Source organism: Macaca thibetana, chromosome 2, assembly GCF_024542745.1.
Source record: "Macaca thibetana thibetana isolate TM-01 chromosome 2, ASM2454274v1, whole genome shotgun sequence".
Classification (NCBI taxonomy): domain Eukaryota; kingdom Metazoa; phylum Chordata; class Mammalia; order Primates; family Cercopithecidae; genus Macaca; species Macaca thibetana.
The window spans coordinates 165469081-165484285 of NC_065579.1; the positions used below are offsets into that span (position 1 = coordinate 165469081).

A 15205-nucleotide genomic window follows, 5' to 3' on the forward strand; every position below is an offset into this window, starting at 1 on the left:
GCTGTAGATTTTTATTAGTTAAAATGTATAACTTCAGTTAGTGAGCCAAGGAAAGAGAAGTAGTAAGTCGCAAATTGAATTTTCCCTCAAAGTGCTTAGAAAGGAAAAAAAAGAACATAGGAAAATTGAAATAATAAAAGCACAGAACAGAAATTTAATAATTAGATACCATTTGTCTCTATATTAATCAGTACTAAAAACAATAATGCAAATTCTGGTAAGAGCGTGGTAAGGAAGGCGTCTTACACACTGTGGAGAGAGTGTAAGTGGATAAAACGTTCCGGGAAATGTGGTAGCCTGCGTCGAGAGGCTGAAAGCTGATCTTCATTTTAGAGTTAGCATTACTTATTTTGAGTTAGGAAAAACAATTATTAGAGATGAAAGTTCTATGATTTACATCACAGAATCTCTTAAGATAGCAAAAAATTCTAAAAAACTAAAAGAGGAAAATGTTTAAATAAATTAGTGCAATGGAATATATACTTATTAAGAAATTGGTAGCCTAGGAACATACTTTCTATACAACAGACAAGTGAAAAAAATCAGCAAGGTAAATAAAAAGTGTACAATCTAAGTTCTCTCTACATATAATACAGACGCTAAAATGGAATTCAGCCCAGGCATTAAGAGATTGCAAGGAAGTACCAGAATATAGGCAGTATCTACAACGGAGATAGCTACAGCTTAATCTCACTTCAAGGGTATAAAACAGTCCAGAGAAAGGTTTTTAAGGATTTTTGAGGAAAATTTATTTAGTAGGACCCCCCCAGGTCAATAACACGAGTATGTTAGTAAACCACTGAACTGTGGTTGTATCCTGCAATTTGAGGATCACAACAGTGAGTGTTTGAGTCGTGAGTGAGAAGCCTAAAGAAGCAAACAGCGGCAGCAAGAGTGCACACTTTGGAAGTATCTGCCTGCATAGAATTTGTTGGGACAAAGTATGCTAGGGTGTTTTCTATAGATCAGGTATGGAACACTGTGAGAGGAAGCTGGCATAGATCTGTGTTAGATCTTATCCTGCAGGGCCACTGGAAGATGTGAAGAAAACTCAAAGCTGCAGGTAGACCTAGAGCACTTGTTCTCAACCAGGAGAATCTCTATTCAGGGGACATTGCACATTGTCTGGAGACATTTTGGTGAGTTGGAGAATAGAGAATGCGTAGTGCTGTTGCCATCTATTGCTTAGAGACCAAGGAGGCTGCTAAGTATTCAACAATGCACAGGACAGGCCTGAACAAGAAAGAATTGCCTAGTCTAAAAATGGCAATTGTGCAGATTTTAAGAAACTCTTTTTTTTTCTTTTTTTTTTTTTTCTTGAGACAGAGTCTCTCTCTGTTACCCAGGCTGGAGTGCAATGGTATGATCTCGGCTCACTGCAACCTCCGTTCAAGCAATTCTCCTGCCTCAGTCTCCTGAGTAGCTGGGATTACAGGCACCCGCCACCATGCCTGGCTAATTTTTGTATTTTTAGTAGAGATGGGGTTTCACCATATTGGCCAGGCTGGTCTATGAACTCCTGACCTCGTGATCCGCCCACCTCAACCTCCCAAAGTATTGGGATTACAGGCATGAGCCACCGCACCCGGCCGCAGATTTTAAGAAATTCTAAGCAGGAAAGGGACCAGCTGGAATCAAGATGCATGATTCATGCCTACAGAATTGCAGGAGAGAGCGTCTACACCTGCCAGGCCAGGGAGCACTGAAATGAGCTAACCAGGACAGTACTTGCCACGTGAGAACTCTCCTGCTTCCCTTTCTCTCCTGCGTCCTCCTGCTCCCACACAGGGAGTGCTCAGATACTGCCGTTAGGAAACTGGGGAAGGAAGAATGAATGTAGTAAATGAGGAAGGAAAGAAGGAGGAAAAAAAGCTTCTTTCCTATCCCCTGATCCTGCTGCTTCTAATAAAAAAGGAAGGAAAACAGAGCAAGCTGACGATTCCCTCCAAAAATATCCCCTCAGTGCTCCTCCACTTTCCATATTTCACTTGCACTTATATGACCTGAAGATTGGTGATGAACAAACTAAGATCTCACAATTTTTTGCTATGACTCTTTATGTGGTCTAATATCACTTCAGAACGTGGGGATACTTGATACCTGGCCAAATTTTCTAGGCTTTTGAAGCCTCTGACCAAACACTGAGAAATCCTTAAAATTTTCTTCAATGTGATGCTATATGTATATAGCAATTACTTTAAATATTGTCCTATATTTAACCATGAGATCCATGAGACCTAAACTTGCTAAAGCCAAGACTGGTGTTTTACTACCATTTATTATGATTAATCCTGGACTTAACGTTGGTAATGCTTGGGAAGCAGCAAGAGAGAGAGAGCCATATTTATGATTGTGTCCTCTAATTGAAATACATTGCTAGAAGTTTTTCTAAAGATTCCTTCATGTTCAATCAAGAGAGTTATGTTCAAATTCCCAAATGAATAATCGTCTTTCATTTTATTATGAAGTTCTATATCAAGTCTGGGTCATTTAATTTAATCACCTTGGGGTTAGGGGAGGTTAGCTATGTCTTTCCTCTAGCAAGGCTGGAAATGTCATTTGCCCCCTGGTCTCTGGCAGAATGTGGGAGAAATTCAGCGCCCTTCGAAGCCGTATATATCTGTCTCCCCAGTCAATCATTCTACAAAAAGGCACAAAGAACCAGGGGTGCCAGCGGTGGAAGCCAGAGAGGAAGCTTGAGACTCTTACAGCATTGTGGTCATCCTTTTACTTTCATCCATAAGACCCAAATGAACCTGTCTGAAATTGAGAGCGATGTCTGTTTTCTGGGTCTGGAATTCTTAGGACCATGACCACTACAATATTTTCTCCAATGGGCTCATTGCATCTGTTGTGATCTAATATGTTGAATGGATCCCTTTATACTGTATAAAATAGGATTTCAGTCTTTATTTAGTTCATTTAATTTCCAAGTCTCATTACACAGAACTGACATACAATCTTTTCTTTTTATTTACTTTTAACAACTGGTACAGGTTGGATAGCAACTGACATTAACACATCCCCAAATTCTGTCACATTGGAGCAGAAATGTTGCAAAATGTATTTGCTTCCAGAAAAGTTGACCTCTTTGATTTAATGTCTTTTTGCAGGCGGTACAAGCCCTCAATGGCCAGCAAACCCTGAGTCCTGAAGAATTCACCAACTTGGTGTTCCGTAAGATCGATATAAACAATGATGGTAATGGAGCAACTCTCTTCTGGATCACTTTTCTTACAAAGTAGGAGATGGTGGTAGTGGGGAGTGTCATTTAGACAAAAGCAGGAACCATGCAAGAGAACCCTAGTTGTGACTTGGGCTTCATAACTGGACCAATCCAATGTTCTCAGTATGATTCAACTGAGTAAATATTTATTGACTATATTTATTTCCAATGTGTGATGCTTGACACGTTGGGATATGTAAAGAGTAAAGGTGAGACGAGGAAATAAATCGGAAGAGTATAGGATGAAGTACCTTCTGCTGTTTGCTCTGAGACACATTCTATTAATCAGTTCCTCTCCACTGGAGGTTTTCCATCAGCATATAAATAAACTCAAGTTTTCCCTACTGTGGAAAACTTTCCTTCAATTGTTTTATCTTCTTCTACTGTCAGACTTTTTTCTTCCTTTGGACTAAACATTTCTGGAGGAGTCCACACTTGCCTCCATTTCTGCTTTTTCTACCTTTTCTATCTACATTTCTGCTCTTTCTGATTATTTCTCCATCTGCTCTTTCTACTCTGTAATCTGGGTTCCTTTTTAGCTCAGAGGAGGTGCCTTTCTTCTTCAAAGGTAGGAGTGAAGAGGGAAGACACAGACAGCCCAAGAGAAATGAGTGCTTCTACCATATGGCTTTGATATCAGCAAACAGGTAGGTGAACATAATGACTTGAGATTGAGGCAGAAGATCTAGGAACGGTCTTTGAAAAACAGAAAATTTGACATTGTTAAAAATATAAGATATCAGTAAAACGTTTAAAAAAATGGAAAAGAGGCATTGGCATGCCAGTCACAGTTGTCATCATTTCAAAACTCCTTCCAAAGGCATCGACCTGCCCATCATGCGTCACTTCTTCTGGTGGACACGAGAGGGCAGTAGAGACGCATGTTCCCATGTTGAGCGTGGCAGGTTGTTCTAGTAAAATGTGGCAGCTCAGCGTGGCAGGATGGGATGGTGAGGCCAGGAGGAAGCTCAAATGCAGCCACTGCTGCGAACAAGCCAAATGACAGGACAAGAGTATACTGCTCAAGAAAGCAATTTGAAGATGCATCAGTTGCATCAATCTTCTCTTAAGGACCTCGGTCTAGATCTGCCTCTCCCGAATCTCAATTCAGTATGCTCACTTACTAGTATGCGACATCAAATAATGAAACATGCCAGTACATGTGAAAGCTTGTAAGAAACAGAGTCAGACTACCCAGAGTAGATAAGGTGGCTAAGTGCAGCTAGGAAAGGACCAGAGAAATGGAGAGTGGAGGGTCTGGTGAGGACAATGAAGACTTTATTTGGAATATGCAACTGAAAATGGTGGTCATCAAACTGGAGAAATGCTGTAGATTTCATTCTGTTTCACTTTGTTTTTAATCTTAGAGGTGCTGCAGGATGGCAGGGATTGGAGTAGAGTAAATAATCCATTTCAGCCTGGGGCTGAAAGCATTGATGTAGAAGAATGAGTACTCTGGAAGTAGATGGGACATCACAGTTTTAAGACTTGGTTTAGACAGTGACTTTCAAAAGGGCAGGTCAAGAATGTTTGATAATATCCATGAACACTGCTTCTAGTGCTAGGAGTGAGGGGAATAGGAAAGTGACCTTCCTCGGAGAAGTACGAAGATTTTGGTATTCTCAGGAAAAAACTAAGATTCTATTAGTTTGAGGACACAGATAATGTATTCCAGAAAATGTGAATATAATTCAAGACTTTTTGTTTACTATCCAAGAAGATTCCCCAAGGGCAAAGTATAATGAATCAATAAAATGGGGACTGTGATTAGAAAGGAACTTGAAATAGAAAGGGCTGGGTTAAAAGAGATGTGAATTCAGAAAAGAGAAATTGTACCTGGGCAATAGCTGAGGTCACCTGAAGTTAGAGAGATGGGCTCTTTGACCTACAAGAATAAGTCAATGACAGGAAAAAGGGGATGAATTATGGTTTCCAGAATAGTTTATAAAACTAAATATACTAATTGTTTCCTCTCATAAAAATTATTATTATTATTATTATTATTATTATTAGGATAATATATTATCCTAAAATAATATCCTAGCTCTGTTGCCCAGGCTGGAGTGCAGTGGTGTGATCTCAGCTCACTGCAACCTTGGCCTCTTGGGTTCAAGCAATTCTTCTGCCTCAGCCTCCTACAAGTAGCTGGGACTATAGGCGCCTGCCACCATGCCCAGCTAATTTTTGTACTTTCAGTAGGGACGGGGTTTCACCATATTGGCCAGGCTGATCTCGAACTCCTGACCTTGTGATCCACCCGCCTCAGCCTCCCAAAGTGCTGGGATTACAGGTGTGAGCCACCATGCCCAGCCCCAAAAACTTGTATTTTAATTAAAAAAATTATACACACATCCACACCCATATACACTTCGGAGTAACTATGAATCACTATTTCTTAGCAAATGCATATACAGAACTAAAACTCTTAGAACTTGCTTTTGTATAAGAAATTATTGACAGCTGTTACATCGTTTCATCAAGAGACAGCTGGATCATTCCATACATCAAGAAAAAGATGCTAACAAATGTGCTGGTGGACAGAGACAGCCCAGTGTAACCAAAGACAAGGAAGAAAAAGTAATGAAGACATAAAAGGTTGATATTTGCAGAAGTGAAAAAGGATTTGGCCAGTATTTGACAGAGAAGAATAATATGAAGTGCTTCATTTACAAATAAAGGGGGAGTTAGCACCACAGAGGAGAATGTCTATCCGCATTTGTAAAAGCTCAACTCTGTATACCTCAAATATAATTTTTTATTGTTCATTATCATTTTTATCAAAACATCAGTATTGATAGAAACAGAGATGCTCAATTAAGTATACCAAAATGCTGTTGACTATACACTGACATATATATGTATATATATTTTTTATTTCTCAAAATAAAAAACAAGCGCATCACTGTGCCGATAATCTTATGAATATTGAAACCAGAAGTAAAGATGATCACAGCCCACAAATATACAACAAAAAGGTACATATATGAAAATCCCAATTTGATTGTAAATTGTTTGCAGAAGAATGGTCAACATCACATCTGTTGTGACAGAAAAATACACAACTTTTGTGAAGTATTCTAAGCATAATTCTTATAATAGTAAATCAAAGTTAGAAGGTTAAGCAAAATAAAGGTACAGGATTAATGCTAGATTTATAACAAGATGAAGAGCTATGAGGTCCATGAAAGCAGGAACCATTTCCGTTTTGTGTACTTTGATATTTCCTATGCTGGCACACAGTAGGTGCTCTATAAGTAACCATGAAATGAAAGAGCGTCTGCTAAGAAGATGTCATATAAGGAATAAAGAAAAGGTTCAATCAAGAAACAAGCACAATATGCAATTCTATCTATAGGAAGAAAGGTATCTAGAATTTTTTTTTAAAATTAACAAATATATGCACATATGTTAAAAACTTCATAAAATATAAACCTTGATCAGTTAGCAGGAGTTAATTACCTATGGGAAGTCAGACCAGGTGCCAGAAAGAGGTTAAAGGGAAATTTTTTTCTTTTCATTACATTTCTGTATTGTTCAATTTTTTTAATCATGAGGACATATTATTGTTATAATTTAACAAATTAGTTTTATTTTTATATTACGAACAAAAGCATCAGGAAAGAGCTTGAAGAGACAGAGGCAGAAAATTGAAGCTAAACATTCAATATTATTGAAAAATGAAAACAGAGGAGACAAGACAAGTCAGGCAAAATGATTAAGTGTGGAATTCTGCAGGCTTTACCACCAGAAGAACAGCAATCCATGTTCTACCATGTTCTGGTTAGGCATCATTCTTGACATGATTTAGGGAGATTTATGGATGTTCACAACATCAAGTGCAGAAAGTGCCTCAGTAAGTTTCACATAGAGCCAGATAAGGCCCAGGGATAAGGGAGACTTAAGTGGCTCGTAATAACAAATGGTGAAGGTGAAAAGAGGCCAAAGAGGAAATGAAAAGGGTGATTATTATTATTATTATTATTAAGACAGAGTCTCTCTCTGTCACCAGGCTGGAGTGCAGTGGCACCACTCGGCTCACTGAAACCTCCGCCTCCTGGGTTCAAGTGATTCTCCCGCTTCAGCCTCCCCAGTAGCTGGGATTACAGGCACCCGCCACCATGCCTGGCTAATTTTTGTATTTTTAGTAGAGACAGGGTTTCGCCATGTTGGTCAGGCTGGTGTCAGTCTCCTGACCCCAGGCGATCCTCCCGCCTCGGTCCCCTAAACTGCAGGGATTACAGGCATGAGCCTCCATGCCTGGCCAAGAAGGGTGATTAGTGAGCAGATATTTTGGGTAAAAAAAAAAAAAAAAAAAAAACAAGGGCAGGACATAAAGAAATTTTATTGATTAACTAAAAAGAAAGACCAGTGCTTTAGACTAGAACTTTGTGAAAAGCCATGAGGGTCACATTGAATCAAACTGGGAAACTGAGAATTACCAGGAGATAAGAGGGAATTGAGTTTCCACGTAAAGGAAAAGAAACTACTGCATGCAAAAGCTCTCCTGTAAAATGTCGCTAAATGCTTCTAGTGCCACCGTGCTAATAAACACAATATTGTGTCATTCAAAATCTTCACCAGCATCCTCCCTTGAAAATTTGGTTATTCTCATCTCCCAAATCTTCCCCACCCTATCTTTGCTAAGGTTCCAGCCCCAGCTCAATGTTTTATGAAGTTATAATGAAAAGAAATTAAAATTTTAAAAAATCCTCTACACAGGCTGATTTCTTTTAAAATCAGGATGACTTCTTCTTCTTCTTCTTCTTTTTTTTAATTATACTTTAAGTTCTAGGGTACATGTGCACAACGTGCAGGTTTGTTACACATGTATACATGTGCCATGTTGGTGTGCTACACCGGTTAACTCGTCATTTCCATTAGGTATGTCTCCTAATGCTATCGCTCCCCCCTTCCCCCATCCCATGACAGGCCCTGATGCCTGATGTTACCCGCACTGTGTCCAAGTATTCTCATCGTTCAATTCCCACCTATAGGTGAGAACATGCAGTGTTTGGTGTTCTGTCCTTGCTCAGAATGACGGTTTCCAGCTTCATCCATGTCCCTACAAAGTACATGAACTCATCCTTTTTTATGGCTGCATAGTATTCCATTATGTATATGTGCCACATTTTCTTAATCCGGTCTATCATTGATGGACATTTGGTTTGGTTCCAAGTCTTTGCTATTGTGAATAATGCCTCAATAAACATACATGTGCATGTGTCTTTATAGCAGCATGATTTATAATCCTTTGGGTATATACCCAGGAATGGGATATCTGGGTCAAATGGTATTTCTGGTTCTAGATCCCTTGAGGAATTGCCACACTGTCTTCCACAATGGTTGAACTAGTTTACAGTCCCACCAACAGTGTAAAAGTGTTCCTATTTCTCCACATCCTCTCCAGCACCTGTTGTTTCCTGATTTTTAATGATCGCCATTCTAACTGGTGTGAGATGGTATCTCATTGTAGTTTTGATTTGCATTTCTCTGATGGCCAGTGATGCTGAGCATTTTTTCATGTGTCTGTTGGCTGCATAAATGTCTTCTTTTGAGAAGTGTCTGTTCATATCCTTTGCCCACTTTTTGTTGGGGTTGTTTGATTATTTCTTGTTAATTTGTTTGAGTTCTTTGTAGATTCTGGATATTAGCCCTTTGTCAGATGGGTAGATTGTAAAAATTTTCTCTCATTCTTGCCTGTTCACTCTGATGGTAGTTTCTTTTGCTGTGCAGAAGCTCTTTAGTTTAATTAGATCCCATTTGTCAATTTTGGCTTTTGTTGCCATTGCTTTTGGTGTTTTAGTCATGAAGTCCTTGCCCATGCCTATGTCCTGAATGGTATTGGCTAGGTTTTCTTCTAGGGTTTTTATGGTTTAGGTCTAACATTTAAGTCTTTAATCCATCTTGAACTAATTTTTGTATAAGATGTAGGGAAAGGATCCAGTTTAGACCAGAAATACTAATGTAGGCATGCGCAGTAAATTCTGCTTTTTTTTTGGTGGGGGTTTGGGGGGTGAAGGAGAATTTTTCTTTATAAAAGATTAAGATGTAAATGGGAAGAAATGCATGATTTAGGAATATCAGTAGGATAACTGGATTGCAAAAACAAGACTAAGTAAAATATTCCTGGGTAGCTATTCTATTACAAATGAAACTCCTGAAACTGGTAGTGAGTGATGAAAGAGCACCAGTGATACTGACCTTCAGGGTCCCCAGACATACAGAGCACACCCACTAATACAACAAATAGCAGTAAACAACGTAGATTCCAAGTACATATATTTCAACTTATAAAAATAAAATCATGAGGTTTCCAAATAATGTCCTACAAAAATTGAAATATGTTGGGTGGGCGTGGTGGCTCATGCCTTTAATCCCAGCACTTTGGGAGGGCAAGGCAGGCGGATCACGAGGTCAGGAGATCGAGACCATCCTGGGTAACACGGTGAAACCCCGTCTCTACTAAAAATACAAAAAATTAGCGGGGCGTGGTGGTGGCGCCTGTAGTCCCAGCTACTGGGGAGGCTGAGGCAGGAGAATGGTGTGAACCTGGGAGGCGGAGCTTGCAGTGAGCTGAGATCGCGCCACTGCACTCCAGCCTGGGCAACAGGGGGAGACTCAAAATTGAAATGTGTCTGTATATATAAAACAAAGTAATAAAAACTTAGTGATGACTTTAGATTCCTTCTAAGTCCCATGATCTCCCTGCACTATCATCTCTTACAGGCATTGGCTTTTTGCTGGTAGAATCTTTATCTTTTTTTTTTTTGAGATGGAGTCTCACTCTGTCGCCCAGGCTGGAGTGCAGTGGCCTGATGTTGGCTCACTGCAACCTTTGCCTCCTGAGTAGCTGGAACTACAGGCGCCCACCACCACACTCGGCTAATTTTTTTATCTTTAATAGAGATGGGGTTCCATATGTTGGCCCGACTGGTCTGGAACTCCTGACCTTGTGATCCGCCCGCCTTGGCCTCCCAAAGTGCTGGGATTATAGGCGTGAGCCAACGTGCCCGGCCTTGCTGGTAGATTCTTTAGTGGGAAGCTTCTGGACCTCCACAGGTGACTCTTTCCAGGGAAATACAGAAAGCATTCTTTTAATTTGTTGGGGCCTAAATCCACAGTCACATTAAAGCAGAATAGGAAGCAATGTTAAAGAACATGAGATAAAGGAAGGCAATTAGTCAGTGTGTGCCTTCTGAGCTCCTACCATATTCATAGCACTGTAGTCGGCTATAGTGGTGGTAGCTGTGTGGTAATAGAAATGGTAATTGTGGTTAGGGCTTAATAAATGTGATGAATAAATGAATGAATGTTGACTGCTAGAGGGAAACAGTGGAGACAATTTCAAAAGAAGTAGTTTAGATATAGTAAACATGTTACTAAAGGTAGAGTTTGATGATTTGCAACAGAGATTTTTTTTTATGGTAAGTGATTAGGTAACATGAAAAAGTTAATATACAGAGTTCACAAGTGTTTTGAAGAAAGTGGAAAAACAGCAGTGAATATTTCCATCTTTTCTCTCTTATCTATGTCAGTAACCTGCATTGCTTTTCAGCTGAGACCACTACTATATCCCGGTTCTTTCAGATGCTGCGTCTTCTGTAGCCAGTAGTTAGAGCAGAGAAGTTTTATAACTAAACAGTCAAAACTGTCTCCAGCTCCACTTCTACTTCTCTCTTGGTCATGCTGAGCCCCGATAAATTTGAAAAGTCTTTGGGGTTGGGAATTTACCAGCTGTGATTTTCTTTTGCAAAGGGGGGCAGTTATTCTGTGATTGTTTGAGGCTCCCTGCCCCGTTGCCACTGACCCATGGGACTCTCTCCAGCCACGCATGTACCACTTTTTAAAATTTGCAATCTTCTCTACTCCCTATGGTTTCTTCCACGATTGGACTTTTTCTGTGACACACATGGGGCCCTACTCCTGACTGCTGTTAACTGAGGTTTTCACAGACCTTTCTTTGGCATAAGCATAACATAAGGAACACAGATTAGATTTTTCTCTTAAAAAATGCATTTTAGCATTTTGCTTTGAAACCAAAAGGGAGGTGTCTTATGAATATATGATGATTCATGCTTTTTGACATTTGAATCAATGTTGTGGTATTTTAGATATTTGTCTTCTCCATTAAAAAGTATAGGTACAGCATACCACCTGACTCAGTCCCTGCTGACTTCCTTCCTTGAATGCACTTTCTCCAGTTCTTGAATGCACTTGACCTGTCTTTGGCTGATCTACCCATCCACAAACCTCCCCTGGGTACAGTCTCTTTGAGATCAGTAACTGCATCTGTACCCTTCAACTTGAACACACTCATAATCCCAACCCAAATGATTCATATCAACAGAGAATTCCACCTCCCTAAAAAATGTTTAAAAGTCATCTTGTGGGATGAAGGTAGTAGAAAAACATGGCAGCCAGGACACATGGATATAAGGCAATAAATTTATAGTACTGGGCTGGCCAGCACAGACTTAAGACATGACTCAAGATGATAAGATTGGGACTCAAAAACCAGAAAAAGAGAAGAGAAATAATGACCAATAATAACTTGTGGAATGAACACATGTTGAAGCTTTCTCACAGCTTCGGACAGTCCCAAGAATTATTTCTTCAGAGAGAAGAATATTGAAAATAGCCTTGTGAGTAGTCATTTTGTCTTGATCTTAAAAATCTCCAATCTATCATGCTCCTAAGACTTGGTCATATCTTCGAGATTAAAAGTCCAAAAACCAATACTGTGCAGAGATATAATTGTATATGTGCTCTTATTTCATCTGGGGCATTACCTGATGTTTTCAACTAAACATAAAAATAGGTTTATTATCTTTATTTTCATTGGCAACCCCACCACTGAATGCTTTTTTTTTTTTTTTTTTTTTTTTTAAATGAAGATCTTCAAAGATCTTAGAGTCTGGTTGAGGGGAAAGGATATCAAAAGAATATCAATAAACATACCAGTGAGTATATCATTTGTGCCAGTGAGTGGTATAGACAAAGCCTCTTCTTAACTGTTTTTTTTTTTTTTTTTTTGGTTATTTTCCAGGAGAATTGACTTTAGAAGAATTTATCAATGGCATAGCAAAAGATCAGGATCTCCTGGAGATTGTTTACAAGAGCTTCGACCTCTCCAATGTGCTAAGAGTAATCTGTAACGGGAAGCAGCCAGACATGGAGATAGACTCCTCCAAATCTCCTGACAAGGCTGGCCTAGGGAAGGTGAAAATGAAGTCTCTGTGAGAATACCTTTCCCAGCTATCAATGAGCACAACATTTCAATAGAGAAGAAATAGAATCTTCCCCATGTACATGCTGTTGATTTCAGGTCTTTGTTATTATTCATATAGGCTTGTGAATATAGCACTTATTTTAATCCAGTAGAGACTTCCATAAAGATCCTAAACAGATGCATTGTTGCTTTTCTGTGCTCTCTCTGCGGATTAAAACATAATAATTACACTGAAGGATTGTCTCCATACCTATCCATTCAAAATAGAACTCTCATATGTGTTTCCTTGTGCACTTAATCTACACCTTGAAGTAGAACTGGATTATCAGTTGGAAAGTGTTTCCACAGTTTAGCATTCTCAGATTAAACGTGCATGTGGTAAATGTGTTTGCTGCCTCTTTGCTCTTGTTGCATCTGTATATTATAAATGACTGAGTTCTGGTTTATTTGAGAAACTTTTTTTTCTGCACCTATTTCTCATTGGTGAATGCTGTCTTGCATTAGTAATGATGCTCTGCTTCAAAAGAAAAAATCTTAAGCTATGTAGTAAGAGGAGAAAACTTCAGCCGGGGCAGTGAGAATGTTTTCATATGATTCGTTATAAATTTGCATCCAGTTGTGCATGAAAATGCGATGTATCCTCTGTAATTATTATGCCAGTTGGAGGTTTGATCAGAACAGCAGACAGCCAGGCTATGCAACAACAAGCACTTGACATTTTAAATGGTCCTGACATTATAGCTCTGACATTTCATTTTTTATATCCTTTCCAGAAAATGAAATGATGAATGGGACTTCTTGATGGGTTAGAACTTTTTAAGGTTTGAGTTCTATATCACAGGCCCATTAGTATGTCTGTCAACGACTGGCTTTCTTGTAGAAACACAGAGGAGGTTTCTAAGACCAGATGTGAACCATCTTTAGGTCAAAAACTTCATAATTAGGCTTTCATATTCAAATTTGGGTTAAAAACACACAACTGGAAGACTACAAAGAGAGAGTTGGACTGTCCATTTCTCCCTCACAGCTGTCTGAGCAGATCAGTGCAGAAATGGAGGCACGGAGGAAATAAATGGCAGTAGAAATGAAGTATAAGTGGAGGTAGAGAAAAAGTTATAGATGAACGTATAGATGGAGGTAGAAATGTCCTCAGAATTTTTTCCCAAAAGATTTCAAGGAGATTCACAAAGATGTATACAATGCAAGATAAAATGTTGAAATAAAATTATCACAGATAATATAAGGAAAATTATTGTAGCTGCGGTGACACAAAGTTTACTTGTTTGCAAAAGGTGCATTACTCTTTGCCTCCTAGAAGTGAAAAGGGAAACATCAAAACATCATTGTAAGAGCCAGAATATCAGCCAAGTAAACAATCCCACAAAGTTGTTGTGTTGCCAGATGACATTATGCCTTAAATTGTCCAGCATTCCATGTATTGTTAAGATTTGCAAATGCGAGTATAGCAGAGAAGTTAATATACAGAGTCCACAAGTGTTTTGAAGAAAGTGAGAAAACAGCAGTGAATACTTCCATCTTTTCTGTCTTTTCTGTATAAGGATATATTTCTGTATAAGGATAATGCTAAAGAGAACTCATTTTCCTTGTAGCTTAATCTTTCTCAGAATAGCTGAACCTATTTAGGGAAAAGGCAGCAGTTTCAAGGCAGAAGCTGTTGCTTGCCAAGTTCACCCCGTCTTGGCTTTCGCTTACAGAATTTCCACCCAATGCTTCCCTCCCTGGCCTGGCTATTTTCACTACTGGCGGTGCCATTCTCACTCCAGGCAAAGTATTGTATTCATGGATCCTTTCAACTCAGTGGCCTCTGTAGCCTCAACATCCTCCCCTCCTCCCATCTTTCATGGGCACTCAGGGCCCTTCTGTTCCTCTGCCCCAGGACTCAACCACCTCCGCACACCCCACTCAGAGGAAAGAGATGGAGATGATGGGACAGTGCAAAGGGAAGTTGGGACACCAGCAGGAACAGCAGGCAGCAAGTTGGAATACAAGAGAAGGGCTTGGGGGTCAGGCAAGTCTGGGTCTGAATCGAGTTCTATTAGCATGTTTAACAGCATGTACTGTGTGACTCTGGGGAAATGACATGACTTCTTTGCGTCTCAGCTACCAGAATTAAATGGGGAAAACAGCAACATCACCGGACTATTAGGATTAAATAAGTCCCCTCAGCAAAATTCCAGAGTAAGTACTCAGTGCATGTAGAAAAAGAAGTGGGTGGGTTCCCCACCTTCAACAGGATTGACCCTTCAGTCAGGCAAGATCCAGTCAAGGAAACACAAGGAAACCACACTTACATTAACAGAGAGAGTTTAATATAAGGAATTGATTTAAAGGGCATTGGAAGACTAGAAATGCAAAGAGAGGGCACTGAAATAGCACAGAACTAGTAATGGCAGGAAGCAGCTACCATCCTAGGCTAGGGGAGCAAAGGGAAGAGGTTGAGGTTATTAGAACACAGAAGCTTGAAAGAGGAGAACTGGGACCCAGCTTTCCATGGAAGGAACACAGCGTGCCTCAGAGGAATGTAGGAAAAGTATTGCAATCAACGATCACTGCCAGGACAGGGCTGTTGTTGGGGTGAGGCTGACAGGAACAGGAGGGATCAGCTTGTTCTACCTCCTCTTACCTAGCAGTTTCCCTCTAGCACCTGCTATGGGCTGGGCCTACCAGGGAAACAACTGACAGAGGAGAATTGTCAGCAGGGCTCCACCCAGCATCACAGAGCCTATTAT

The 15205-nt window shown here is 39.8% G+C and overlaps 1 protein-coding gene across 2 annotated transcripts in view; it reads left to right on the forward strand.

The window, feature by feature from the left end:
• Window positions 1–12641, forward strand: part of GUCA1C (guanylate cyclase activator 1C) — a 48153-nt gene extending 35512 nt beyond the window's left edge. Inside the window, exons 3-4 of one of the 2 annotated variants that reach the window (XM_050778910.1) lie at window positions 3114–3241; window positions 12273–12641. In XM_050778910.1, coding sequence (XP_050634867.1) covers window positions 3114–3241; window positions 12273–12381 — 237 coding nt within the window. In that variant the 3' untranslated portion in view covers window positions 12382–12641. The remainder of the gene's footprint in view (window positions 1–3113; window positions 3242–12272) is intronic. The other variant, XM_050778909.1, reaches the window with a different exon arrangement.
• Window positions 12642–15205: the final 2564 nt, after the last annotated feature.